This window comes from Apteryx mantelli, chromosome 4 (genome assembly GCF_036417845.1).
Source record: "Apteryx mantelli isolate bAptMan1 chromosome 4, bAptMan1.hap1, whole genome shotgun sequence".
Taxonomy (NCBI): domain Eukaryota; kingdom Metazoa; phylum Chordata; class Aves; order Apterygiformes; family Apterygidae; genus Apteryx; species Apteryx mantelli.
The window spans coordinates 704,682-729,531 of record NC_089981.1 but is presented as its reverse complement, the minus strand read 5'-3'; the positions used below and the strand labels follow the sequence as shown (position 1 = coordinate 729,531).

At 70.4% G+C, this 24,850-nt stretch overlaps 5 protein-coding genes across 5 annotated transcripts; 2 read left to right on the top strand and 3 right to left on the bottom strand.

Moving 5' to 3' along the window:
* Positions 1-408: 408 nt before the first annotated feature.
* On the bottom strand, positions 409-4,378 carry LOC106495812 (glycine N-acyltransferase-like protein 3). The gene is made up of 5 exons (XM_067295359.1): positions 4,315-4,378; positions 2,554-2,661; positions 2,329-2,455; positions 2,110-2,227; positions 409-1,851 (listed from the first exon to the last, which is right to left on the bottom strand). The coding sequence occupies exons 2-5, from the start codon at positions 2,644-2,646 to the stop codon at positions 1,428-1,430; spliced, it is 762 nt and encodes a 253-aa protein (XP_067151460.1). The 5' UTR covers positions 2,647-2,661; positions 4,315-4,378; the 3' UTR covers positions 409-1,427.
* Positions 4,318-6,140, top strand: LOC136991872 (glycine N-acyltransferase-like protein 3). Its single transcript, XM_067295358.1, has 4 exons — positions 4,318-4,436; positions 4,540-4,660; positions 5,118-5,238; positions 5,329-6,140. The coding sequence occupies exons 1-4, from the start codon at positions 4,344-4,346 to the stop codon at positions 5,747-5,749; spliced, it is 756 nt and encodes a 251-aa protein (XP_067151459.1). The 5' UTR covers positions 4,318-4,343; the 3' UTR covers positions 5,750-6,140.
* Positions 6,141-6,476: 336 nt separating this feature from the next.
* On the top strand, positions 6,477-7,813 carry POLD4 (DNA polymerase delta 4, accessory subunit). Its single transcript, XM_067295357.1, has 5 exons — positions 6,477-6,580; positions 6,747-6,844; positions 7,039-7,134; positions 7,236-7,347; positions 7,653-7,813. The coding sequence occupies exons 2-5, from the start codon at positions 6,751-6,753 to the stop codon at positions 7,675-7,677; spliced, it is 327 nt and encodes a 108-aa protein (XP_067151458.1). The 5' UTR covers positions 6,477-6,580; positions 6,747-6,750; the 3' UTR covers positions 7,678-7,813.
* Positions 7,814-7,968: 155 nt separating this feature from the next.
* Positions 7,969-16,811, bottom strand: LOC106495810 (MLX-interacting protein-like). The gene is made up of 18 exons (XM_067295230.1): positions 16,717-16,811; positions 16,471-16,632; positions 14,723-14,829; positions 13,425-13,507; positions 13,129-13,215; positions 12,674-12,715; positions 12,351-12,516; positions 12,157-12,252; positions 11,503-11,540; positions 10,688-11,132; positions 10,565-10,608; positions 10,394-10,481; positions 10,171-10,235; positions 9,970-10,086; positions 9,264-9,391; positions 8,847-8,973; positions 8,573-8,702; positions 7,969-8,409 (listed from the first exon to the last, which is right to left on the bottom strand). The coding sequence occupies exons 1-18, from the start codon at positions 16,809-16,811 to the stop codon at positions 8,294-8,296; spliced, it is 2,136 nt and encodes a 711-aa protein (XP_067151331.1). The 3' UTR covers positions 7,969-8,293.
* Positions 16,812-17,864: 1,053 nt separating this feature from the next.
* Positions 17,865-24,640, bottom strand: SSH3 (slingshot protein phosphatase 3). Its single transcript, XM_067295229.1, has 14 exons — positions 24,578-24,640; positions 23,901-23,938; positions 23,457-23,628; positions 22,833-22,951; positions 22,691-22,762; positions 22,551-22,616; positions 21,705-21,899; positions 21,262-21,355; positions 20,997-21,125; positions 20,825-20,871; positions 19,921-20,067; positions 19,295-19,495; positions 18,642-18,879; positions 17,865-18,398 (listed from the first exon to the last, which is right to left on the bottom strand). The coding sequence occupies exons 1-14, from the start codon at positions 24,629-24,631 to the stop codon at positions 17,865-17,867; spliced, it is 2,106 nt and encodes a 701-aa protein (XP_067151330.1). The 5' UTR covers positions 24,632-24,640.
* Positions 24,641-24,850: the final 210 nt, after the last annotated feature.

The window sequence follows — 24,850 nt, the reverse complement described above, 5'->3', positions numbered from 1 at the left end:
CCTGACCCTGATGTGCCACTACGGCCACCCCATGTCACCACAGTGGGCCTTGAGGGACGGTGCTCCTCATCCCCATATGCCACAATGGCCAACCCACATCCTCTCTATCACCACACTGTGCCTTGAAGGACAGAGTTCCTGACCCCAATGTGCCGCCATGGCCACCGCACATCCCTGCCATCACCACGCTGTGCCTTGAGGGACAGAGCTCCTCACCCCAATGTGCCACCACGGCCACCTTACACCCCCACTGTCACCACGCTGTGCCTTGAGGGGCAGGATGGCTGTCTCTGATGTGCCACCACGGCCGCCCCACATGCCCTCTCACCATGCTGGGCCTTGAGGCAAGGGGTGGTGAGGCCGTGGCAGCCACCACGCTGCGTCCACCCTGGCCCCTGCCCTCCCCCCCGGCTGTGCCCCGTGCCCGCCCCATCAGGGTGCTCTGCACCCGGGGCGGCCCCCTCCCCCTGCCCCACGGTAGCAATAAGCCCTGCCCCATGGACCCCAGGGTGGGCTTAAGCCCTGCCCACCCCCAAAAGGACCAATCCTGCAGAGCGTAGGAATGAACCCTGCCCTGCCCGGCAGCAATAAGCCCCGCCCCCAAAGTGATAGGCTCCGCCTCTCCACTCCAGGTGGCAATAAGCCCCTCCCACGGCCCGTGTAGCAAGCCCCACCTCCTTTCCCAGCTCCGCCTCCGGGTGCCCCAGACCCCGTCTCTCAGCCCCACGGCTGCCTCCTGTCCCCTAAGGGCCTGCCCGCAGGCCTCGGTGGGTGGGGCCAGGCCTAAACGGGGCGGGGCCTGACACAGCCTCCAGGCAGAGGAGGCGGGGCCCCAGGCGGAAGTGGGAGGGGCTTGGGGCAGGGGGAGGGGCCTGGCTGGGGGCAGGGCCCAGGGCCCTCCCCACCCTGAAATGCCATTGCGGCCCCGCCCCAGCAAAATACCCGCCAGTCATGGTAGGGGGCGGGGCCAGGCAGGAGGGGGCGGGGTCCCCAGGGACCGCTGTTTTGGTGCGTCTAATAAGTGTTTATTTATTGGAGATGTTATTTATTAGGGTATTTATTGCAGAAGATCTATTCTTGTATTAACAAATAAAAGGCTTTCTCCAGCGCCTGCTGCCCATACCACAAGGTGCCCCCCCCCCCCCCCAAGCCCCCAGGCAGTGCCACTGGGGTGGCTGCAGGGTGCCCGAGGAACTAGCAAGTGGGATCAGTAGGGGCCAGGGTGAACAGCTCTGCCACCGCCAGTCACACCCCCAGCTCCAGTCTCAGCATGGGGGGGGGGGGCTGGGTGCCCTCCTTGCCCTGGTGTCCCCCCCCCCACCACCACCCCAGTGCGAGGGGATGGCAGGCTGGGGTGTTCGGAGCGGGAGCAGCCCACCCCGCACCCCCTTGGCCCAGGCCCCCAGCTCCAAGGCCCCGAGCGGGGGCTACTGGCGCGGCGCAGGCGTGGTGCCAGGCGTGACGACCAGCATGTACAGGGTGCTGGGCTGGGGCAGGAAGCCCGCGGCGCGGACGGCCCGCAGCGAGGGCGTGTTGTCGGGCAGCACCCCGCAGTAGATGGGGTAGCCGCGGGCGTGCAGCACCCGGCCCAGGGCACCCAGCGTCAGCCCGCTCAGCCCCTGCCCGCGCCACGCGGGCACCGTGTAGCCGTGGCTGACGCAGCCCAGGGGATCCACCAGGCTCCAGGACACGGGGCGCCCGCGGGGGTCCAGCAGGCAGGCGCTGGGGAAGTCCTGCACCAGGGACGCCAGGAACCGCCGGCTCAGGACGTTGCCCCCAAAGCCCCACGTGGCGTTGAGCAGCGGGACGTGGGCTGGGGACACGGGCGCCAGACGCAGCCCCGGTGGCACCCTGCGACACAGGCAGCCCTGAGTGCCAGGTAGCGTTTGGGGAGGGGGCAGCCACAGCTGCCCCGGGTGCAGCTTGGGTGCCACTCAAGGGATGTGAGAAAGGACCACGCAGGGATGTGCATAGGGGACCCCCCCCCCCCCCCAAAATGCCACCCGAGGATGTGCTCAGGGACCACACACCCCCCCCCCCCAGTGCCACCAGGGGATGCCCCCCTGCATGCTCCCATCCCCTGTGCTCCTGGCCCCGGCGGTCACTCACGGCACCCGGGGCTGTGGCGGTCCGGGACTCAGCAGCGCCTGGTACGGGTAGGTCCGGAGCGGCAGCCCCTTGGCGGCAGCCGCCTCGCACAGGTCCGCGTGCACCCCATCCTGCATGGCTGCGGGGCAGTGGGGCGAGCTGGGCCGGGTTTGGGGGGGGGGGGGGCTGCGCCAGGCCTCAGGGGACAGCGGTGCCCGCTGCCCGGGCACCAGCCCTTACCCTGCAGCTGGAAAGCCCGGCTCCAGTCCAGGGCAGCGCTGCCCCCCAGCAGCACCCGCCAGGCACCCACGTCCCGGTAATACACCGCCACCTGGTTGGCGTAGAAGTCCCCGGGGTCCGTGGGCTCCTGGGGAGGGGGGACATGGGGGGGGGGGCTGAGCGGCCCTGGCCACGTGAAGCCCCCCTACCCCACCCCACGGCTCGTGGGGAACCCATGCGCAGCACCTGTGGGCGCCGGCGGGTCAACACAACGCCAAAGTGGGGCCACGAGTCCACCAGCACCTCATGGGCAGCGGGGTTGCCCCGGGCCACCGTCATGACGGCCCCCAGGACCTGCAGGACAGAGTCAGTGCTGGGGGGGGGGAGATGGGGACAGGGGCACGGTGTGATGGGTCCCTCCACCCCCCCCCCCCCCCCAGCTACACCCCGGGGTGCTCCTGGCCTCTGTCACACCTGCCCCCCAACCCCAGGACTCTGGTGGCCCTTTCCGGAGCCCCAGTGGCCAGGATGTCCCCACCATGCTGGATCTGGTCTTGCCCAGAGGGTCCTGCCCCCCCTCCCCCTCCCCAGAGCTGCCCTGTCCCCCTCCTTCTCCTGGCCTGGCCTGCAGAGAACCGACCCACTCATCCCCCCACGGCCACATGGTTTGACCCATAGCATCTGGTGACACTGCTGTCCCCATGCAGCACCCCCCCCCCCGCCCCCCCCAGTACATGGCCATCCCAGGGTTCCCCAGGTCCCCGTCATGGGCAGGATGGAGGATCAGGGAGGGTGGCATTGGGGGGGGGGGGTCCCCATCTCCAGTGGGTTGGGGATCAGCAGTGGCATTGGGGTCCCCGGGGCCCCGTCACCGGCAGGGTGTGGGGCAGGCTCCTCCGAAGAGCCTCCTCCAGGCGCTGCAGCTGGGTCGGGCACGTCAGGACCAGCATGGCCCTGCAGCCGTGGGGCAAGCGGGGACACTGGGGCTCCGCGGGGCGGGCGGTGTCGTGTCCCCCAGCACCAGCCCCCCCCCCCCCCCGGAGGCCGCGTGACCAGTGCTGGCAGAACAGACCCTGCTCACCGCCCGCCCCCGGGGCCGCCCCACGGGCAGGGGGCACTCGCTCAGCCGTGATGGCTGGCAGTGGCCCAGGGACTTCCCGGCGTCACCGCATACCCCACAGCCACAGGGACCTGCTGGTGTCACCGCCTGCCCCACAGCTCCAAGGTACGCCCTGTTATTGTGGGGTCTCGGGGGGCCCCGTCCCACTGTTATTTGGGATCTCGGGGGCCCCATCCGGCTGTTATCGGGGTCTCTCGGCAGGGCCATGCTGATCCTGACGTGCCCGGCCCAGCTGCAGCGCCTGGAGGGAGCCCTGCGGAGGAGCCTGCCCCTCGCCCTGCCGGTGACGGGGGCTCCGGCGTCACCCCCTGCCCCACACCCCGCTGGTGATGGGGACACCCTGACCCGGCCCTGCCGGTGACAGGGACCCCGGTGTCCCCTCCTGTCCCACACCCCACTGGTGATGGGGACCCCAGTGCCACCCCCCCCCACCCCTTGCCCTGCTGGTGACCCCAGTGTCACCCTCCTCCCCACCAGTGACGGGGACCCTGGTGTCACCCCCCCTGCCCCACGGTGACGGGGACCCCCTGCCTGCTGCAGGTCCCAAGTCCAGCCTGGGACATTCCCAGGCAGGGCCAGCTGGAGCCAGCCAATCCCAGCCTGGCTTGGGTCTGAGTCAGCCAATCCCCTCGCAGGCCAGGATGGCCCAGCCAATCCCAGCCCGGGCAGGGTGTCACCCAGCCAATCCAATGAGCCCCTGCTGCCCCACCCCAGGGGGCCTTGGGGGAGGGTGTTTCCCAAGCCCCGCCTCTCCTCCAAGCCCCACCCCCTCATGGGCAGCCTGGCTTATGGCTCCGCCCCCTCCCCTTCACCCCAGGCCAGCCCAGGGTGAGGGCGGCCATCTTTAATGAGGGCAGGGCGCCCCAGCCCTGCCCCATAGCACTGACCCCTCGTCCCGCAGGTGTATGGGGCCGTGATGAACGTGAACCGGGGCAACCCCGGGGACTTCGAGGCCGTGGTGGATGCCTGGCCGGACTTCCGTGCGGTGCTGGCGCGTCGCCGTGGCGAGGTGGCCGCCATGGGGCACGGGGGGGGTGGGGGGAGGGGGAGAGGGGCCAGGGCCGCCCCAGCAGCCAGGCCGGGCCGGCTCAGCCCCCGCTCCTGCCCCACAGGCGCCGGCAGACGACTGCTACATGAACATGCACGCAGCTTTCTACTGCGACCTGGGGGCCTACCAGGCCCTGCTCGAGAGCCCGGGCGCCGTGCGCTGGGACACCGCCTTCCACATCTTCGGTGGCGCTGGGGGGCACTGGGGGCAGGGATCGGGGGTGCTGGGGGGCACTGGGGGCAGAAACTGGGGGTACTGGTGGAAGGAACTGAGGATGCTGGGGGCACCGGGAACGCTGGGAGCAGGGATTGGGGTCACTGGGGGCAGAAACTGGGGGTACTGGGGAGGGGGAATGGGAGGCACTGGGGGGTGGGGGCAAAACTGTTGGCACTGGGGGGGGGTGAGGGATGGGGGGGTCACTGGGGGCTGGAACTGGGGGGGCTGTGGGAGGGTGAGGAATGGGGGGCACTGGGGGGCCCTGGCGGAAGGAAGTGGGGGCACTGGGGGCACCGGGAGCAGGGCACAAGGCACTGGGGTGGCAGCTGGGCTGGGGGCCCGGGATGGCAGGACTGGGGACATGGGTGGCTCTGGGTGGGGCGGGGAGGGGGGGGCTGACAGCACCGCCCCCCCCCCCGCCCCCAGGGATGCAGGACGGGGTGGCGTCGGCGTCGCAGGCTGTGGCGGGGGCCAAGGGCGTCGAGCTGGAGGTGTCGGAGTACTACACCTACCTGCACCCCGACCCCAGCACCATGCCCGAGCCCCGGTGAGCACCCACCACCCACCATGGCCCCCCCAGCCGCCGGTGCAGCGCCAACCCCGGCTCATGGCCCCCCACCCCCCTGGCCACCCGCAGGCTGGACCCCAGCCTCCGGTTGGGCTCGCTGAGCGCGGCGCACGCGGACCTGCTGGACTCCACGTGGGCCTACGGGGGCAGCGCGCGGAGCCGCCGCTACCTGGCCGAGATGGTGGCGCGCTTCCCCAGCCTGTGCCTGCTCGACGCCGCCGCGCGGCCCGTCTGCTGGGCCCTGCGGGACCCCTTCGGCGCCGGGGCGCACGGCTACACCCTGCCCGCGCACCGCCGGCGCGGGCACATGCAGGCGCTCACCATCCTGGCCGCCCGCCGGGCGCAGGCCGGCGGCTTCCCCGTCTTCGGGCACACGGCCCTGGGCAACGGGCCCATGCAGCGGCTGCAGGAGCAGCTGGGCTCCCGGCGCCTGCCCGGCCTCTGCCGCTTCGTGCTGCACAACCCCGGCCTGGGCCGGCCCGGGCGCTGACCGCAGGGGCTCGGCGCGCGTCCCCGCCGGCAATAAAACCCGGTTGTCCTTTGGAGCAGGGGGGAACCCACGCGCGTTGTGGAGTCTCTGATGGCTCGTATAGGGTTGTGCCCCTCCACCCCACCGCCGTTCACCCCTGTTTTCTTGCTGCTGGCGGTTTCGCGCCTGGCTTAGCGCCGGCCGTTACAGCCCGGGAGCCGGTCTGGTGGCGTCACCGTCTGTGGGACCCAGCGACGTCCCGGGGGAGCCGTGCCTTGTGCACGGTGGGGGGGGGGGCTGTGCGGCAGGACACGCGCTGCGGCCCTGCACGGTGCTATTCTTGTCCCCCCCCCGGGGGGACGGCAGGAAAGCGTCAGTCAAATCTGCACGGCTGGCACCTGCCCTGTGTGCGTGTGTGTGTCCCCTAGGGATGGCGTCCCCCCACGGGGGGGGGGGGGGCACAGCAGCCCAGCCTTTGCTGCTCACCGACTGTGCTTCCTGGGCGGGGGGGCACAACCGGAGAGGGGCTCGGAGCGGACGGCGACCACCGCACAGCGCGAGTCCCCAATTTACGGTGTGTGTGTGGGGGGGGCGCTGCCACGCAGCGTGGGGGGACAGTGACGCTGGGGGGGGGAGGGGGGGCAGTGCCCGGGGTCCCCCCCCCCCGGACGCCGGGGCCCCAGGCCGGCGGCTGCCGGCTCCGCAGCCCGCGCTCGCTTCCGCCTTCCCGCCGCGGCGGGGGAGGAGCCGGCGGCCCGGACGCCTGGGTCCCGCGCAGCCGGGAGGGGAAAGGGGCGGCGCCGGGCGCTCGGCCGCCGGGGCTCCCTTCGGCGTTGTTGACAGCGGGAGGCGGTAAAGCGGGGGCTCGGGGTGGGGGGTGGAGGGGGCACCGGGACGCCGGGGCGCGGTGTCGGCGGAGGGGCCGGGACGCCGGGCTGCCGCGGCAACGGGGCGGGGGGCGGGGGGGGGTGCTGCGCGGCGGCGCGGGCCCCGCCTCAGCGCGCCGCTGTGCCCGCAGGGCCATGGGGCGGAAGCGGCTCATCACCGACTCCTACCCGGTGCTGCGGCGGCCGCGGCGCCGCGCCGAGGCCAAGGGGCGCCGCGGGACCCGGCAGGGTGAGTGCGGCGGCGGGGCCGCGGGGCGAGGTCGCCGGGAGGGGGCGGGGCCGCGGGCCAGGGGGCGGGGCCGCGGGGCGAGGTCGCCGGGCGGGGGGCGGGGGCCGCAGGGAGTGGGCGGGGTCGCCGGGCGGGGGGCGGGGCCTCGGGGCAGGCCCCGCCCCCGGTGCCCGAGCCGTGCCCGTGCCCCGCAGAGGAGGCGCCGGCGCCCGCCGCCCCCTGCCCGGACCCGGCCGTCCTGGACATGCTGCGCCGCTTCGACCTCTCGTGGGAGTACGGCCCCTGCACGGGTGAGAGCCCCGGGCGGCGCCCGCCCCGGCGCTGCCTGCCTGCCCCGGTGCTGCGCGGTGCCCTCCCCCGTGGCGCCCGCTCGCTGACCCTCTGCCCGCAGGCATCACCCGGCTGCAGCGGTGGGAGCGGGCGCAGGCCCTGGGGCTGAGCCCCCCGGCCCCCGTGCGCGACGCCCTCCTGGAGCACCAGGACGACCCCGCCGTCACATACAGGTGGGCGCTGCGGAGCGGCGGGGGGCACCGGGCGGGCAATGGGGTGGGGGGGGTGGACAGAGTGCAGGGCGCCAGGCTGCAGGCAGCAGCGTGGCTGGGGGGCACTGAGGAGGGTGCCACGGCGGGTGGGGGACCCTGGGATCCCATCAGCTCTGGCCAACTCCTGGTCTCCCCTGCTCCATTGCCCCCCTACTGCAGAAAAGCTGGAGTTGGGGGGGGGGGGGAAGCTGGGCACGTGCCTGGGCTGGGGACCCCAGGCCAGGGCCACGGGCACCCGCTGACCTCCCCGTACCTGTGCCCCACAGCCTCTGGCACGAGTACCCGCTCTGAGAGCCTGCGCACCGACCCCCAGAGACAGCGCCCGGGGCTGTCCCGCTGCCCCCTGCTGCCCCCGCGCCAGGCATCCCTGCAGCCGTGCCCACGTCCCGGGGCGGGCACCGGGCAGATTAAAAGCTGGTGTGAACAAGGCGGGCTGCGGCATGCTGTCTATGGGACGGTGCCCCCAGCAGCGGGGCACCCAGGCTCCAGGTGGGGCCCCAAGGCAGGATAGGAAAGGGGCGAAGCCCTGCTGTGGGGCACCATGGGGGGGGCATGGTCCCCTCTCACCCCCAGGGGAGCGCCAGGCAGGTTGTCCAGATAGAGGGTTTAATGACAGCCCCAGGGCCACCACGCGCCACCCTGCACGCTGCCTCCATCCCTCTGCCCCCCATAGCTGCTTGCTACGAGGCAGGAGGGGATCCCTTTGCCTCAGAGAGCTCTTTGCTCTGGGGCAGCCAGGGGTCACTCTGCCCCACTGCTCTGCTCGTGGTAGGGCAGGTGGGGATCCCGCTGCCCCCTCCCTGGGCTGTCCCTGTCCAAGAGGGACCCTGTGTCCACCGTAGGCAGCGTGGGGAGCCTGGCCTGCCGTGGGGTGGCTCAGCTATCCTGGTCAGCGCCATGGGACAGGTCAGCTGTCACCGGGGGGCAGGCGGGACACGGCCTGCAGTGCCTGCTCGGGGAGCCGGGTGGGCTGCGTCAGGATGGACGTGACCTTGCAGAGCTGCAGCAGGGAGCCGGAGATGGCTGGGGGGGGGGGGGGGGGGGGGGGAAAGGAGGTCAGTACCTACTGTGCCCCCGTGCCCACCTCTCCCGTGGCCGTAGGCAAAGGGGACCCCCAGGCAGAGCCCACTGGGCCTGGGACGTGGGGGCACCCGGACACCTGGGTCCCTCCCCGTGGTGGACCTACCGGGGCGCAGCACGGGCAGGGTGCAGTGCCGCTCCAGCCAGCCTAGCACAGACTGGCAGAACTCCTCGGCGCTGCTGGTGCTCACGGCCTCGCTGTAGCTCTCAAACAGCGGCTTCATAATGGTACTGAACTGGGAGCGCTGGGTTAAGGAGAAGGTGCCGCTCGCCCGTCCTGGGATCTGCCTCCGGCCTCCACCTGCGGCCACGCGCCGAGGGGACCTGTGGGGCACCCCGCCCCCGTGTCCCCCCACCCGGGGCCCGCGCCCAGAGGATACGAGCCAGAAGCGCCAGTCCTGCAGCGTCCGCCGGCGCACGTAGTCGGCGAAGAGCTGGGCAGCCGAGTCGGCTGGCGGCGCCGCTGCCGCCGGGGTCCCGCTGGGGGGCAGCTGCCGCTGGAACTCCCTGGGGGCAGGGGTGGGTGGGTGTGGCTGTGCAGGCCCCACCCCTGCCCAGCATCCTCCAATGGCAGCGCTCAGCACATAAGATCCCCCAGGCCCCACCCCCTGGGACACCCAATGGCAGAGGTGAGCCCAGCCACCCAATGGCAGCACTCGGCCCAGGCCCACCCCTCCCCCATCAGCCAATGGCAGAGCTCACCCCAGGCCCTGCCCCCTTCTGTGCATCACCCAATGGCAGACCTTGGTGTACAAGATCCTGCCCAATGGCGGGGCCGGGCCCGCCCCCGCACTCACCCGATGGCGGCGCTGAGCTCCTGGATCTCGCGGCGGAGGCGCTGGGCCGTGGCCTGGCCCTGCCGCCGCTCCTGCTGCAGCTGCCCCACGTAGGCCACGCCGCGCTGCAGCAGCCGGGCCCTGCTGAGCTGCAGGCGCCCGTCAGCCCAGCGCCCCCGGCGTGGGCACGGGCACCGGCATCGGCACGGGCATGGCATGGCATGGGAGAGCCACTGCCACAGCAGCAGGGATGGGCACTGGCACAGGTATGGGCACGGGGGACAGGGATGGGCACAGGAACGGGCATGGGGACAGGCATGAGCTTGGGAATGGGCATGGGCACAGGCATGGGCTTGGGGATGGAGGCAATGGCACAGGCATGGGTACAAGGACAGGCATAGGGATGGGCGTGGTCACAGGGATGGGCCTGGGGACAAAGTAGGGGACAGGCACTGGCATGGGCACAGGAACAGGGATGGGCAACGGCACGGGCATGGGGACAGGGACGGGGGACAGGCACTGGCACAGGTATGGTCACAGGAACAGGGACGGGCATGGGCACAGGGACGGCATACGGACAGAGAGGGGAACAGGCACTGGCACAGGGATGGGGACAGGGATTGGCACAGAGAGGAAGACAGGGGATGGCCCGAGGAAGGGGACAGGGATGGGGACCGGGGCTGGCCACAGAGGGGCAGGCAGCAGCCGGGAGGCGGCGGGCGCCTACCTTGACGGTGGGCCGGGCAGAGGCGGGCGCCACGAGGCTGGCGAGAGTGTTGAAGCTGGAGCTGATGTGCATGCGGCGCGCGTGGTCGGTGGTGGGCAGCACGGCCCGCCGGCCCGCCTGCGGGCAGCAAGGGGAGGGGGCCGCGTCAGCGGTGCCCCCCCACCGCCCCGGCACTGCCAGCAGCCCCCCGGACGGCCTTACCTTGGTGCCAGGGAGGCTGCAGGCTTGGTGCCACGCGTGCTCCGTGCCCTCCACCGCCTTCACGTCTGGGGGTGCGAAAGACACAGCTGAGGGCACGACGGACACAGACGGACAGATGCCCACCGTCACCCATCCTCAGTTCCTGCTGTCCCCATGCCCGTCCCCGCTTGCGCCCGGACCCCTCACCCACCACCTGCCCCACGGCTAGCGGGGCCCACGGTACCGGTGCCGCTGGGGGACGCGCTGGAAAGGGGGTGGGAGCTCTTCTCCGCCAGCAGGATGCCCGCGGCGGGGTCCGGGGTGCTACAGCCCTGGAGGGGGAGAGATGGGGCTGGCAGGACGGTGCCAGGCGTGGTGCCTGGCCACCTCGCCGGCGGGCGCAAGGGGCGCTCACCTGCAGAGGGTTTCTGGCTGGCGCGACGGGCAGTGCCGCTGCACCTGGCGGCGGGGGGACGAAGCTGTTAGCGAGACCTAATGCCAGGGCGCCCCCCCACGCCCGTGTCCAGCAGACACCTACCTGGTGGGAGGCGGGGGGCAGGCGTGACGGCAGCGGCGGGCGCAGGCGGGTGGGCCGTGCTCGGGGCGGGGGCGATGCGCCGCAGGGGCCGGCGGCAGGGGGCCCCCCCAGGCGGGGGCGCCGGCACCAGCACGGCGAAGGCGCCCGCGGCGGGCGCCGGGGCCTCGGCGGCGACGACGGAGAGCACCAGGGCGAGCTGGGGCGGGAGGTGCGGGGCCGGGGGGTCGGGCGGGGGGCTCACCTGCGGCGGGGAGGTGGGGAAGAGGGGCAGGAAGGTCGGCTGCTCCCCCAGGGGTGCCGGGGGCTCCAGCTTCAGGGGGAAGGCGAGTGGGGGCACCTCCGGGCCCCCCGCCGGCTCCTCTTTGAGGCTGCCCAGGCTGGCGGGGGGGCCGGGGCTGCCCGGGGCGGCCGGAGCCACGGAGGGGGCAGGAGGCACCACGGACACCTGGGAAGGGAGAGGGGAGACGGTGGGCATGGAGCCCTACAGGGGTGGAGCCTGCACGGCCCAGCCACGCCCCTCCCAAGGGAGGGGTGGAGCCTGCACAGCCTGGCCACGCCCCTCCCAGGGGAGGGGTGGAGCCTGCACGGCCTGGCCACGCCCCTCCCAGTGGAGGGGCGGAGCCCACACAGCCCAGCCACGCCCTCCCCAGCGGAGGGGCGGAGCCTGTCCCCAGCCACGCCCTCCCCAGCGGAGGGGCGGAGCCTGCCCCCAGCCCACGCAGAGGGAAGCTATGTCCTTTCTGCCAGGGCGGGGACCAGGCCAGCAGCGGCAGTGCCGCGTGGCGGGCGGAGCGGGGCCGAGGCCTGGGACTCACCGGTGGCGCTGGCGGGGGGCGGCCGGCAGTGAACAAGTCTGTAGGGGCAGGAAAGGCGGCAGCGTTAATACAGGGTGGGGCCAGGGGCAGCGCCGGAGGCAGGGCAGACCAGGGAGGCTCCTTTTCCCAGCCAGCAAGCTTTGCTCCCCCCACCCATGCACCGCCAAGCGCTGGTGGAGCGGGCTACGCTGGGAGCTGCAGTCCCTCCTCCCCACCACAGGCGTTGGCTTCCCCGGCACCTGCCAAGCACTGGCAGAGCGGGCAGCTCTGGGCCACACATTGTTTCCGGCTCCGATGCCCAGCACGTAACGCAGGCAGAGCCAGCGACCAAAGCCGGGCGCCACGCAGCAGAGGGCCTGCCCGCCTTGCGCCTGCCTTGCCCTTTCCCATGCCAACAGGGAGGACTGGCCATTACCATAGGGAGGGAGTGAGGGTGATGGGGTCCCCGGGTCAGGGGTGCCCCCAAAGGGGAGCCACGGCTGGGAGGAGAGCCTGTGGGGTGGGGAAGGGTAGGAGGGCAGCAGAGCTTTGCCCCACAGCAAGCGAGACAGAGAGGGGGCAGGAGAGGGGCCGTGGGCTGCCCCATGGCAGGCTGAGGGCAGGCAGGATGGAGAGGGGCTGTAGGGCTGTGGGCCAGCGCCCAGCAGCACTCACCGCTGAGGGGGTCCGGGGTGTCCATGAAATCCTCGCCAAAGTTGGGGTGCAGCTGGCCAAGGGTGGGCTGGATCATGTCCGCGTTGTCCTGGTGAGCTGCGCGGGGGCACGGAGTTAGGCACCGCTGGGGCGCGGGGACAGGGACTGCCGTGGGGCCTCCAGCAGGCACGGAGTGGGGGCACTGCCCCACTCACCCAGACTGCGTGGGTTGGGCCCCCCGTAGGGGTTGTGGCTGTAGAAGAGGGTGTTGGCCAGGTCCGCGATGAGCATTTCCAGGTCGTGCAGGGGGTCGAGCTCCATGGGGCAGCTGCCCTCTGCCTCGCCGCTGGGCACCGCGCCCTGCTGGGCATTGGGCACCCCCTGCCATGCACAGAAAGGGTGAGGGGAGCTGGTGAGCCCAGACACAGGAGCCAGCACTGCTGGCGCTCCCAGTAATGCCAGCGGGACTGGCCTAGATGGGAAAGGGGAGCCCTTTGGACAGTGGGCACGGTGGGGGCAGCGGGCACGGCGCCGGCACCTGGCAGGGCGAGGCTGCCGGTTCGTCTTTCATCTTCTGAACCTGGAGAAAAATCAAACAGGAGCCGTGATGCAAGTCCGAGCCCCATTTCGGTGCCCCCACGGCTGGCACAGAGTGGGCAGCGCGCCCCCCCCCCCCCCCCAACCACACACACAAACCCCTTCCCAGCTGGCTGACCCAGTCTGCTCATTCCCCGAGGCAACTTGAGGGACAGAGGGTGGCACCCAGCAGGGCTGGAGAGACAGGCTGAAGGTGACCGCAGGCCCCGCTGGCTTGGTGCCCTCTGCCCTGGGGAGACAGGCGGTGCCAGATGGAGGGTGCCAACATGCAGCTGGTCTGGGTGGCACTGCCAGCCCTGGGCAGGGGTATCGGTGCCCTGCAGGTTGGAGGGGAGCAGCAGAGGAGGAGGAGGAGGCACGTGCACAGGAGCTGTCTGTGTGCCCGCGGGTCCTCACCTGTGCGCACGAGTACATCCTCCACTTGTGGTCCCGGATGACAGCCTGGACGTGGCGCTTCCAATACTTGCCCTCCATTACCCCAGCCTGCAGCACAAGGACACGCAGCGCCCTCAGGTGTCTGGTGGGCACTGCCACCCACCAGACATCGCAAGTGTGGCTGAGCCCACCGCTACAAACCCCACTAGGCAATGCCCTGTCCCTCCCAGCGGCTCCTGGTGTGGTGGGCACCACGGGAGCCGTTATCCAGGCCAGAATTTGAGGGGATGGGGCTAGCAGGGGCCCCAGAAGCTCACCTCTGGCTTGCAGTGCTCTTCCCCGTCACCAGCCTCCAGCGGTGTCACAAAGTTGCACACAGGGTTTTTCCTCTTCTCCACATCTGTGGGGACAAGGGACCGGAGCTGATTTTGCAGCCGTCCTCTCCCATGTCCCGGCTGTGCCACCCTGGCAGGCACCAATGCCCCCCAGGGCCTGAGAGGAAAGGGACCAGGGACCCTCTGTCTCCTGGGGGAGATCCCAGGGGCTCCAGCCCACCCCTGAGTGCTGGGAGGCAGTAAAAAAAAGTCACCCCATCCCAGGCAGGTAACTTCCCGGTGGCCAGAGGCTGCGAGCAAGAGGTCCCGCTGGGATACCAGGCCCCATAACTAGCAAAGGCCTCCACCAGGAACCAGGAGACCATCCAAAGAACAGCTCAAGGGCAAGGATGCCATGAGAGCAGTACAAATAACATAGTGCTCTGCTAGGGGAGTTTTGGGCAGGAGTCTAGCAAGGCCAGCCATATCTAAGTAACCATATCAGTAATCCCATGTAAGGCTGAGATTGCCTAGGCAATCAGAAACACCTCATTTGGGTATGGATGTAGCAAAATGGGGACCAAGGGAAAAAAAGTAATTAAGGTTCTTTGGGTAGAGAAGGGAAGGTGCTAGGGGAGCAAAAAAAGTGGTCCCAGAAATGGAGAAAATGGAGAATAAGGTATAAAATCAGGTAAAGGACAACGCAGGGGGGGAATCTTCTGACAGTAAGAGTGCGGGTGGCTGCCGACAGGAGTGACACTGACCTATGGATCCATGTCTGGTAGGCACTGCCACCCCCAAGCCCCTTGCGATGCCAGATGGGACCCTTCGGACAACCCATAGGACTCTCCATTGGGCCTGTGCCCAAAGGACTTGGGGTGGGAAGGCAGAGCAAAGAGGGACAGATGTGCACCCTAATACCAAGTGCTGGGGGCAGAAGAGTAATAAGAGTTGTAATTCAGTAGCAGTCACGTAGGATTCATAAGATTAGGAGTAGTAATTAGTAGCTTTGCTGTCAATTTAATAGTGTCCAAAATGATATAATTGCAAATTAATAGCACCATGTGCCTGTTAATTAGCTAGGTTATTGATTACTTGATGTATTAGTTTCTTAGTAGCTTGTTGCTTGATCAGTAAGGATTACGGTCGCTTGAATCAGTTACGGCGCCAGCCTGCAATCGAAAGGCAGAGCGCCAGGCTCCGACCTTACCGAGGCCGAGCGCCAGGAAGGAAGGAAAGGGAGGGGACGGGGGAGGCCGGCCCGTGGCAGGGCCCACAGCAGTGCCCGCGGCCCCACTCACACTGCAAGTGCCAAGCCCTCCAGATAGCGTTGTTCAGCCGGATCTTTTCCCGCTGTAGGAGTTTCAGGCCCTTGAACGTCTTCCACTTAGGTGACATGATTCGCCCGCTGGGAACAGGATGGAGGTGTTTAGTGGCCCGTGGTGGTGGTGGTGGGGGAGACACCAAAAGGGGATCTTGGGACCCCCGGGAGATCAGCACCCTGCCAGCCCAGCAGTGTGCCCAGAGCTCGGAGGGACCCCAGAGTGGCAGCACCCGGCCTGATGTCCCAAGCCACGTGCCGGGAGGAGGAAGGCACCTGGAGGGGACTCCTCTGAGCACCGCACTCCGGCCAGCCGCGTCGTGGAGGCCATGGCACTGCAAACCACAGGAGCAGCCTTGCCGTCTCTGCTCTAAACCCCTGCGTCCAGCTTGGTGCCGCGCTGTCACTGCACCCAGTGGTTGCCAACACCGCAGCCAAACTCCCTCCGCCTCGGCCCACAGAGTGCAGGTCTGTGTGGCTTCTCAGCCGTCTCTGTAAGGTTGGGCACAGACGACTCCCTCCTGGCCAGCCTGGCAGTGACTGTCACAAAACCTACTGGGACATGGTGTGCTGGAGGCCAGGAACCAGGGTTGTGGGGGGGAGAATGAGGGACGTTTCTGGGCTATTCAGCATGGCAAAGGGTTAAGAGAGGGAGATAGTAAAACCCACATGAAGAGCACCCAAAGGCACGTGGGAAGTGATCGAGAAAACCCCAAGCCATGGCAAAGGGAGGAAAAGTTTCAAGAAGAACCAAGATGTGTCTGATCTCTGAAAGAGCTCTTGTACGGACAGGAGACAGGCCAGAGCCTCTGTGGGAGCCCACTGCAGTGCTGTGGCCCCTCTCTCAATCCCATGGCCCACATCGCACCCCTGTCTTACGTCTCCTCATGGGGAAGGGGGTGTAAAGAGGCTGTGGCAGCTGCTTCCCCCCCCTGCAGATCCAAGGATGCTGCCTCGCCTGCTTCTTCTGGTACCAGTGCCCCACACTGTCCCTTTCGCAATGGCAGCCATGAAACATGACTCACGGAGGGGAGCAAAGGTTGGGGCTCAGGGGAAACCCAGGGCTGCAATGTCCTTGTTCCAGCCGGCTCCTTCCTGGAGAGCCACAGACCAGCAAGGGCTCTGGCTACACTCCAGCAGCTCTCTACACGCTGAGTCACAACCTGGTGGGCACCCATGGGTGGCAGACTCTGGGACTGCTCCCCCCCCACCTCTTCCCCTGACCGGAGAGATCCTGGGCTGGAGGGAGGGAGCAGCCCATCAAAGTGACGGTGAGCACAGCCAGAGCTGATCCCAGCTCTGCACCTCCACCAAGGCACGGCCTCAGCCTCGGGGCTCAGCGCAGGCTCCGGTCTAGAAGCCTTTCCCAGATATGTGCCCTCTCAGTAGGAGGCGATGTGCCCCCTTGTGGGGCCCCACATTTGCCCTCCCAGCCTCAAAATGATCCACGAGCTGTGGCTCTGCCTCAGCATGTGCCCTCCCAGCCCAGGGTGATCCATGCCCCATGGCTCTGTCCATGCCCACAACCCTGCCCACGCGTTTGCCCTCCCAACTCAGGGCAGGCCAGGCCCTGTGGCTCTGCCCACACACGTGCCCGGCCGAGTCAGAGCCCGGCAGAGCGAGCGTAGCTTGCTCTGTGGCTTTGCACCTGTGCACGCCCTCCCGCCCCAGGCTGACCCACACCAGCGGCTGGGAGGGGCTGCCTGCCCCACAGCCCCACACCCTCACCTGTAGGCCAGCGTCATGCACTCGAAGAGCTTGGTGAGGGAGGCGTCGATGCTGAGGGCGCTGTGGGGGCCGTAGCGGTAGGTCTGGCACGTGCCCTCGTCCACCGTGCTGAAGTCATAGGCCTCACCGGGGCCTCCCGCCGCCCGGGCCTGCCCCTCGCCCCTGCCCCTGCCCGGGGAGCCTGCCCCTGCCCGCCGCTGCCCCCTGCCCGGCCTGCCAGCTGCTCCCCCCTCCTCCTCCGCCTACTTCAGCGCAGCTCCCGCCTCGGCCTCGGCCTCGGGCTCGGCGTGCGGCTCCGACACCATGAAGTGGCCGCTGTGGATGATCTGGGGCCGCGACATGGCCGGGCCCCCCTGCAGCATCCTCTGTGCCCTGTGGCCACGGTAACGCGCCGCCTAGGGCCTCCGGCAGGTTCCCGGCCCCCTCTCCCCCCGCTTTCTCTCCTCTTCCTTCCCCAGGCCCCCCTCGGCTCGGCCCGGCCCGGCTCGGGCCCCCTCAGCGTGGCCCAGGCCGCAGCAGCGGCTCCGGCAGTGGCAATGGCAGACCTGCTTCAGGCTCCCATAGCAACCAGGAAGAAGCCCCGCGCGCATGCGCGGAGCCTCACCCCAGCCCCCTCCCCCGCGCAAGGCACGCCGGGAGCTGTAGTTCTCGCCCGCTGGAAAGCGTATGCCTGCCCGACACCTCCTCCTCGCACAAGATGGCGCCTGAGTCGCTCGCCCTCTCCCCCACCGCCGCTGGACTACATTTCCCATGCGGCCCCACGGGCGGCAGCGCCGGATGGCTGCTGGGGACAGCGGCGCGCTGCCTGCTGGGTAGTGTAGTGCATCGTGGCTACCCAGCCTGAAGGGAGCTGCTACCCCCCTCGCCCCGAAATCCGAGCGGGGTTTTGGGGAGGGGGCAGCAGGCAGGTTACCCACACAAGGGAGGAAAGCCTGGGAGGAGAAGGCTCCTCCTGCACCCCATGCATTCACTCTGGCCACTACTGATGGCAGGTGTAGCTGTGGCCCAGTGCTCCTTGCATTGCAGTGGGTTTATGGAGACTGTAGGAGACCCCATGGTTGTCCCCACTGCCCACAAAGCCACCTCTCTCGGCCACACCAGCCTCCCCCCAGGCGGAGGGAGCATCCCAGGACCAGGGGCGGCTGTTTCCACTCTTTATTCTCTGGCTGGTGAGTGCTGGCGCTGGGTGCTGGCACGCAGTGATGGGGCGGCCATGTCCCCCACATCTGGGGCACAGCAGGGCAGTATGAAGGGAGGCGAGGCAGCGCCACCTCTGCCCCCAAAGTGCAGGCAGTGTCTGGGGGGAAGGGACGGCTCCTCTGGCTCCGCCTCCAGTATGCCCAGGCTCTGCCCCCTTCCCCCATGGCTCCCCTCTGTGGGCAGTGCTCCCAGGGTTAGAGGGAAGGGGGTGGGCTGGGGACAGGGGCAGGGGTGGGGCAAGGGGCAGGGTCAGAGGTGGGGAGGAGGGCAGGGTCAGGGCTGGAGGCAGGGCAGGGGGTGGGGCCAGAGGAAGGGGCAGGGTCAGAGGAGGGGGACAGGATGGGGTCAGGGCTGGAGGCAGGGCAGGGGGTGGGGCAAGGGGCAGGGTCAGAGGTGGGGGGTGGGGCAGGGCAGGGGGTGGGACCACAGGAAGGGGCAGGGCACAGGGCAGCATCCCCACAGGGCGTGGTGTTGGGGGCGGGGCCACCTGCAGGGGTGGGGCCATCCCAAGGGACCGGGCCCCCATCCAGGCTGGCCTGGCGCACCACGCACCGGGGCCGGGAGGAGGGCCGGGTCCCCGGGAGGGACATCGGTGGGCGCCTGGGGGTGGCACCCTCGGAGCCACACTGGTGCCCCACCACCAGTGGCTGCTTGCCTCGGCCCCCGGGGCCCCCCGCCTCTTCCGTGGGGCATGCCGGGACGCTGCCCCGTGGCACGGCCTCGAACACCTGTGGGAGGGACAGGCCTCCAGACAGGGCCGCGGCACCCTCAGGCCCACCCGCCCCACACAGCCCCACTGCGACTGCAGATGCCACGGGGTGGCTACGGCCCCCCCCCCATGCTCATCCTGCCCCCCAGGTCCCCGCCACCCCTGGCCGTGCCCTCACCCTGTGCCCCGCCAACCCCAGCCCCTGCGGTGCCCCGGGTCCCCCGGCCGTGCCTGAGGCCCCTCGCGGCGCCCTGGCGCTCACCTCCCCGTCGAGGGGCTCCCCCGGCAGCTCGGGGGGCTCCATCAGGCTGATGCTCCGCATGACGGCGCGGAGGGAGATGCGGGGGCGCCGGGGGGCCCCCGGCCCCCCCAGGCGCCCGCTGGCCTCCTCAGGCCCCGGGGACTGCGGGGACGGCGACCGGGCACCCACGTCCCCCGGCGCAGCCTCGCGGCCCTTGTCCGGCTCCGCCGCCTTCGGCTCCCACAGGCTGCTGTGCCGGCTGCCACACATGCCCGGGGGGTCAGCCCCGCCCCCGCGGTGGGGGGCGTGGCTCCCTGCACAGGCCCCACCCCCTCACAGGGGCAGCCTTCCCCTGCTGCTCTGGGCGTGGCTCCTGGCACAGGCTCCACCCCCCTCCCACCTCTGCCCTGTGTTGGGCCAATGGCCTGCTGTGGTGAGGGCGGGGCTTTCCCTTGTCTCCGCCCACCCCTCCAGTCAAACCCTAGTGGCTGCCTGGGTCCCCCCTGTCGACATGCTCCATTGACAAGGGGCGTGGCCAGCCCAGGCACCACCCAATAGCTTTGTCAGCATGCTGGGGGTGTGGCTTCCATTGACCCCACCCCTTCCATTGCCCAAAGGGGCGTGGCCACACCAGGCTCCACCCCCACCCCCACCCCCAGTGCCCTGAGCCCCACCTGGCCTGCAGGATGCCCTGGTAGAAGTCGAGCTGGCGCATGAAGCCGGGGTTGGGCACGACGCCGGGGCGGCAGTGCCGGACGTGCCGCAGCGCCCGCTCCAGGGGCCACCCAAACTCCTTCATGGCGTAGGCCAGCACCGTGGCTGCCGAGCGGCTCAGCCCCATCCGGCAGTGCACCAGCACTCGGCCCCGCTGGGCCCTGCCACGGCCGTCAGTGCTCCTGGGCTCCCGGGCGCCCCAGGGCTCCCAGTGCCCTTGGACCCAGGTCTCCAGTGCTCCCAATGTCCCCAGGGACCCTGTCTCCCTGGACTCCCAGTGCCCTTGAACCCAGGTCCCCAGTGTCCCCAGGAACCCCACCCCCCAGGGCTCCCAGTACCCTTGGGACCCCGTCCCCCAGGGCTCCCAGGCCCCTGGAAGCCAGTCCCCCAGTGCTCCCAGTGCCTGCCAGTGCCCTCCTGCCTCCCTGGTCTGCTCCATACCCCCATCGGTGCCCCCTTCCCACCCCAGTTCTGCCCTCCCAGTGCCATTCCGTGACCCTCCGTGACCCTCAGACCCTTGTGTCAGCCACTGGCCCCTGCCCCACCATGCCCATCTGCATCCCCCGCTGTGCCTGGTCCCACTGACCGGACATCGGAGAGGAAGCGGAAGGTGTCGTTCCAGTGGGGCAGGAGCTGGGCCGTGTCCTCGTCGTACACCCGCACGTTCATGTAGGTGAACAGCGCTGGGAAGAAGTTGTCGATCTCCCGCGCCACGTTGAGGATGTGGGTGACCCTGCAGATGCAGGGGACATGGGCACCAGGGCACGAGGGGTGCAGTGGGGATGGAAGAGTGGGGCTGTGCCCGTGCCCTGCTGGGTACCCCCATGCTGCGGCCCATGATGCCCCATGCCCTCACTGTGGGTGCTCCAGGAGGCCTCCCAAGGGTGCCCTGCAAGGCCTCATGCCCACTCCCTGGCTGGTTGCCCCATGGTGCACCTCTAGGTGCCTTGTGATGCCCAGTGCCCACCTCACTAGCTGCCCCGCAAGCCCAATGTGCCCATGCTCCGTGATGGCTCCATGCCCACCCAGCTAGGTGCCCCATGACGACTCTATACCCACCACGCTAGATGCTCCATGACAACCTCATGCCCATGCTGCTGGATGCCCCATGACACCACCATGCCCACCCAGCTAAGTGCCGCGTGATGTCCCTATGCCCATCCAACCAGATGCCCATGATGTTCCCATGCCCTCCCAGAGGCAGACCCATGAACCTCCATGCCTACCCAGCTGGCACCCCTGATGTTCCCGTTCCTTCCCAGCGGAGTGCCCCATGATGTCCCCAGGCCCACCCAGCTGAGTGCCTCATGACATCCCGATGCCCACCCAGCCAGGCACCCATGATGTCTCCATGCCCACCCGTCTGGGCATCCCATGACACCCCATGCCCACCCAGCTGAGTGCCTCATGACATCCCGATGCCCACCCATCCAGGTGCCCATGATGTCTCCATGCCCACCAGACTGGACACCCCCGTGGCCCCCACTCACCGGTTCTGCTGTAGCTCCTCCAGGTTGGCTGCGTTCCACTCGGAGCCCTGCGCGGGCGAGAGCGGGTGACGGGACGGGGACAGGCACCGCCTGCTGCCCGGCCTCAGGTGCCTGCACCGTAGCCCCTGCCCTGTGCCGCCACCCGCTGCACCCCGCTGCCCGCCGTGCCCACCAGGTAGAGGTGCGGGAAGATGCGGGAGGGCCGGTCCATCTGCGCCAACACCAGCAGCATCTCGTTGTCGATGAAGTCCTTGTGCTGGGCCAGGCTGTGCCCTGTGCGGCGCTCCAGCTCCGTCCGCACCTGGGCGGCCACCCTCCGCGTGAGGCCCGCGGGGCGCCCGCGTGCCCTGCCCTGGCACCGGGGCCACCAGGGCCACCTGCCTGGGGCTACGGCGCGAGGCACCCTATGGGGGGCGCCCTGCCTGGCCCCCACCCACCTCCTTGGAGGTGACGCTCTCCAGGTCCGCGGTGGCCATGACGTCCCGGAGCAGGGCCCGCACCGCCTGCTCCGTCAGCTCCGGTGCCGCCGGCCTGGCGCCCACCGCCCGTCAGGAGGCGCTTGCCTGCCCTGAGCCCCGCCCCCTGGACAAGGACCGCCCCCTGGCCCCACCCCTTCAGCTCCTGGCCCCGCCCTAAGACTGGAGGCTCCGCCCAATCCCTTTAAGGCCCACTCACCTCCCCTCCAAGGTGCAGTCTCCGCCCCTCCACAAGCCCCACCCCCATCTCCCAGGCCCTGCCCTCACCATAAACCCCGCCTTTCCACCCAAGCCCCACCCACAGCCCCACCCATTTGCCACAAGCTCCACCCCCTCAGCCACTCCCCAGCCACCCTGCCAATTGGCCGGTGGGTGGGGGGGCGGGGCTTGGGGGCGGGGCATACCCGGGGGTGGGCAGCGGGGGCGAGCCGGGCCGCACGGACTCCAGGTCGGCCATCGCCAGCCACTCGTTGATGCAGCTCTGCTCCGAGGCCACGGCCGCCGCGTAGTCCCGGGCCCAGGCCAGCGCCGGGCCCCCGGGGATGTGCCCGCCGCGGGCCGCCTCGCCGCAGGCCCGGTGCAGCTCCTGCAGCACTGCCCTGTGCGACAGGCACCTGGCACCGTGGGCACCCGCCACCGCGGGCACCCACCACCACGGGAACCCACCACCACGGGCACCTGGTGCTGTGGGCACCCACCAACGTGGGCACCCAGCACCATGGACACCATGGGAACCCACCACCACAGGCACCCAGCACCATGGGAACCCACCAGCACGGGCACCTGGTGCTGTGGGCACCCACCAACGTGGGCACCCAGCACCATGGGCACCTGGACCATGGGCACCCACTACCGTGGGCACCCATCAGCACAGACACTTGGCACCATGGGCACCCACCACTGTGGACACCTGGCACCGCGAGCACACAGCACCGTGGTCACTTTGCAGCTGCGCCCATGCCACCCCCTGCCAGCCATGACTCTGGCACCTCCCCAGGGCAGTGCCGCCATGTCCCTTCTAGTGTGCCCCCCCAAGTGCCACCTCCCCTCTCCCCGGCTTTGGCACCCCGTGGGCGTGGCTGTGTGCCCATGACACAGCCTGAATGTTGCCAGTGCACCCACGGCCCAAGCACCCACTGTGCCACCCTGGGTCCCCTGCCCCACGCCCAGAGCTGTGCCCGAATGCCCACATGCCCATGGCAGTGCCCGTGTGCCCCATGCCCACCAGCTGCGGGGCCAGACTCGCTCACCACATGGTCTGGACCGAGATGGGCTTGAAGATACGGGTCTGCCCCCCAGATGTCACGCTGAAGCCCCTGGGAGAGACGGGGGTCAGGAGCGTGCGCCCACCCCACCCCACCCCACCCCACCCACCAGCCGCAGCCCTCACCCGTCGCCATCGAGGAAGACCTGGGTGTCGCTCCAGAGGGGCAGCACCATGCCCAGGGTGCAGCTGGCGGCACTGAGAGCGGGAGCAGAGGTTTAGCGGGGCCCTGCTGCCCCCCGCCCCGGCGCCCCCCGGCCCCGCTCACCCCTCGTGCGGGAAGTCCACGCCCAGCAGCGCCGTCTGCCCCTCGGCGCCCGCCTCCTCGGGCCGCACCACCAGCAGGTACCGCAGCCGCCGGGGCCGCGCCGACTCCAGCCGCACCGCCTGGGGGGCGTGGGGGGGGTCAGGGGAGGGGCCTGCAGCCTGCCCCGCCCCCAGGGCCCCACCGGGCAGGGGCGGTGCCCTGCTGCAGGCTCCGCCCCCAGGGCCCCACCAGGCAGGGGCGGTGCCCTGCTGCAAGCTCCGCCCCCAGGGCCCCACCAGGCAGGGGCGGTGCCCTGCTGCAGGCTCCACCCCCTCCTAGCACCCTCTCGCCTATTGGCTGCACTGCATCCCAAGCTCCGCCCCCTCCCAGCACCCTCTCCCCCATTGGCCAGGCTACAGCCCAGGCTCCACCCCCTCCCAGCCACTTTTCCCCATTTGGCCAAGCTGCAGCCCAGGCTCCGCCCCCTCCCAGCAACTTTTCCCCATTGGCTGCACTCTGGCCCAGGCTCCACCCCCTCCCAGCACCCTTGCTGCCATTGGCCAGGCTGCAGCCCAGGCCCCGCCCCCTCCCCTCCCTCTCCCCATTGGCTGGGTGCAGCCCAGGCCCCGCCCCCGCAGGGCCTACCAGCCGGACGGCGTCCTGCGGGCGCAGCAGCTGCATCATGAGCTCCAGGTGCTGCTCCTGCCGCCCCGGCGCCGGGCTGGGGGGCACTGCGGGGCCGGCCTCGGCCTCGGCCTCCAGCGGCTCCTCCGCGGGCAGGAGCAGCGCGGCCCCCTTGACCATGACGAAGCTCTGCCTGGGGGGGGGCGGGACGGGCGCAGCGAGATGGGACGGGGGCCCCGCCACCCCCCCCCCACCCCCCGCGGTGCCACTGAGCCCGCGGCAGCCGCTTGCGCGGCAGCGTCGGCAGCTCACCGATGGGGACCCCCCCCTCCCCCCCAAAGTGCTCAGTGTGAGTGGAAGGGGAGGATTTGGGGGGGGGGGCTCTTCACGGGGTGCCCTGCCCCCTCGCCCAGCCCAGCAGTGCCCCGCGCCCCCTTGCCTCCCGGTTTCGGGGCCCGTTCTCACCGCCGCTGCAGCCGGCCGCGCCGGGGCGCATCTTCCTCCTGCAAAGTGCATGGGGGGGCAGAGCGGGGGGGGGGGGGCCGTTACCCCGGGGGAGGGCAATTCCCCTGGGGGAACTGCCCCTGCCCGCGCTGCGGGGGCCCTGGCGAGCACCCGGCACCCCTCCGCCCCGGGAGCGTCGTGCGCGGGCGCAGCTGGGCCAGTGCCCTGCCAAACTCCCCCCCCCCCCCGGCAGTGTGCCCTCCGGGGGGAGGGGGGGGGGTAGGTCGCTGCGGCTGGGTCCCGGGGGAAGTGCCCCGGGCTGTGCGCCCTGATAAGGCCCAGCAGCGAGTGGCGGGGGGCTGGGAGCCACCGGGGAGCCCGCGCCCAGCCGGGAGCTACGGGAGCTGCGGCCCCCGGGAGCCGTGGGGAGCCGCAGCCCCGCGACGGCGCCGCGAGCCCCGGCGTGCGCTGGGGGCGACCGGGTCCCGGGCGCAAACGGGACAAGCCAGGCTGAGCGCAACGGGGACAGCCCGTGCCCCCCCCCCCCCCCCGCACCGGGACGTCCCGGAGCCCCTAAGCTTGGAGCAACCGGTGCAGCCCTCGCTGCCGACTGGGAGCAACTGGGGCAGCCCGCACCCCCGCGCTGGCCGCGGCCCCGGCCCCCGCTCCCGGCCCGCACCGCACCGCACCGCACTCACCGCGGCGGGGCCCCCGGCGGAGCCCGCCGCCCGCCGCACGGTGACCAGCGCCATGCACCGCCGCACCAGGAAGCGCCGCCGCCCCGCCCCGGCACCCGCCCCCGCAGCCCCGCAGCCCTGCCCCGTGCCGGGCATCCCCGGTGCTCGGGACCTCCCCGGCATCCCCGGGGCCCGGCGTCTCCTCGCGCTGCCCCGTCCCGCGCCCGGCGCTCCCGGTGCTCCCCAGGGATCCCCGGCCCCCAGCGCTCGGGACCTCCCCAGCATCCGCGATGC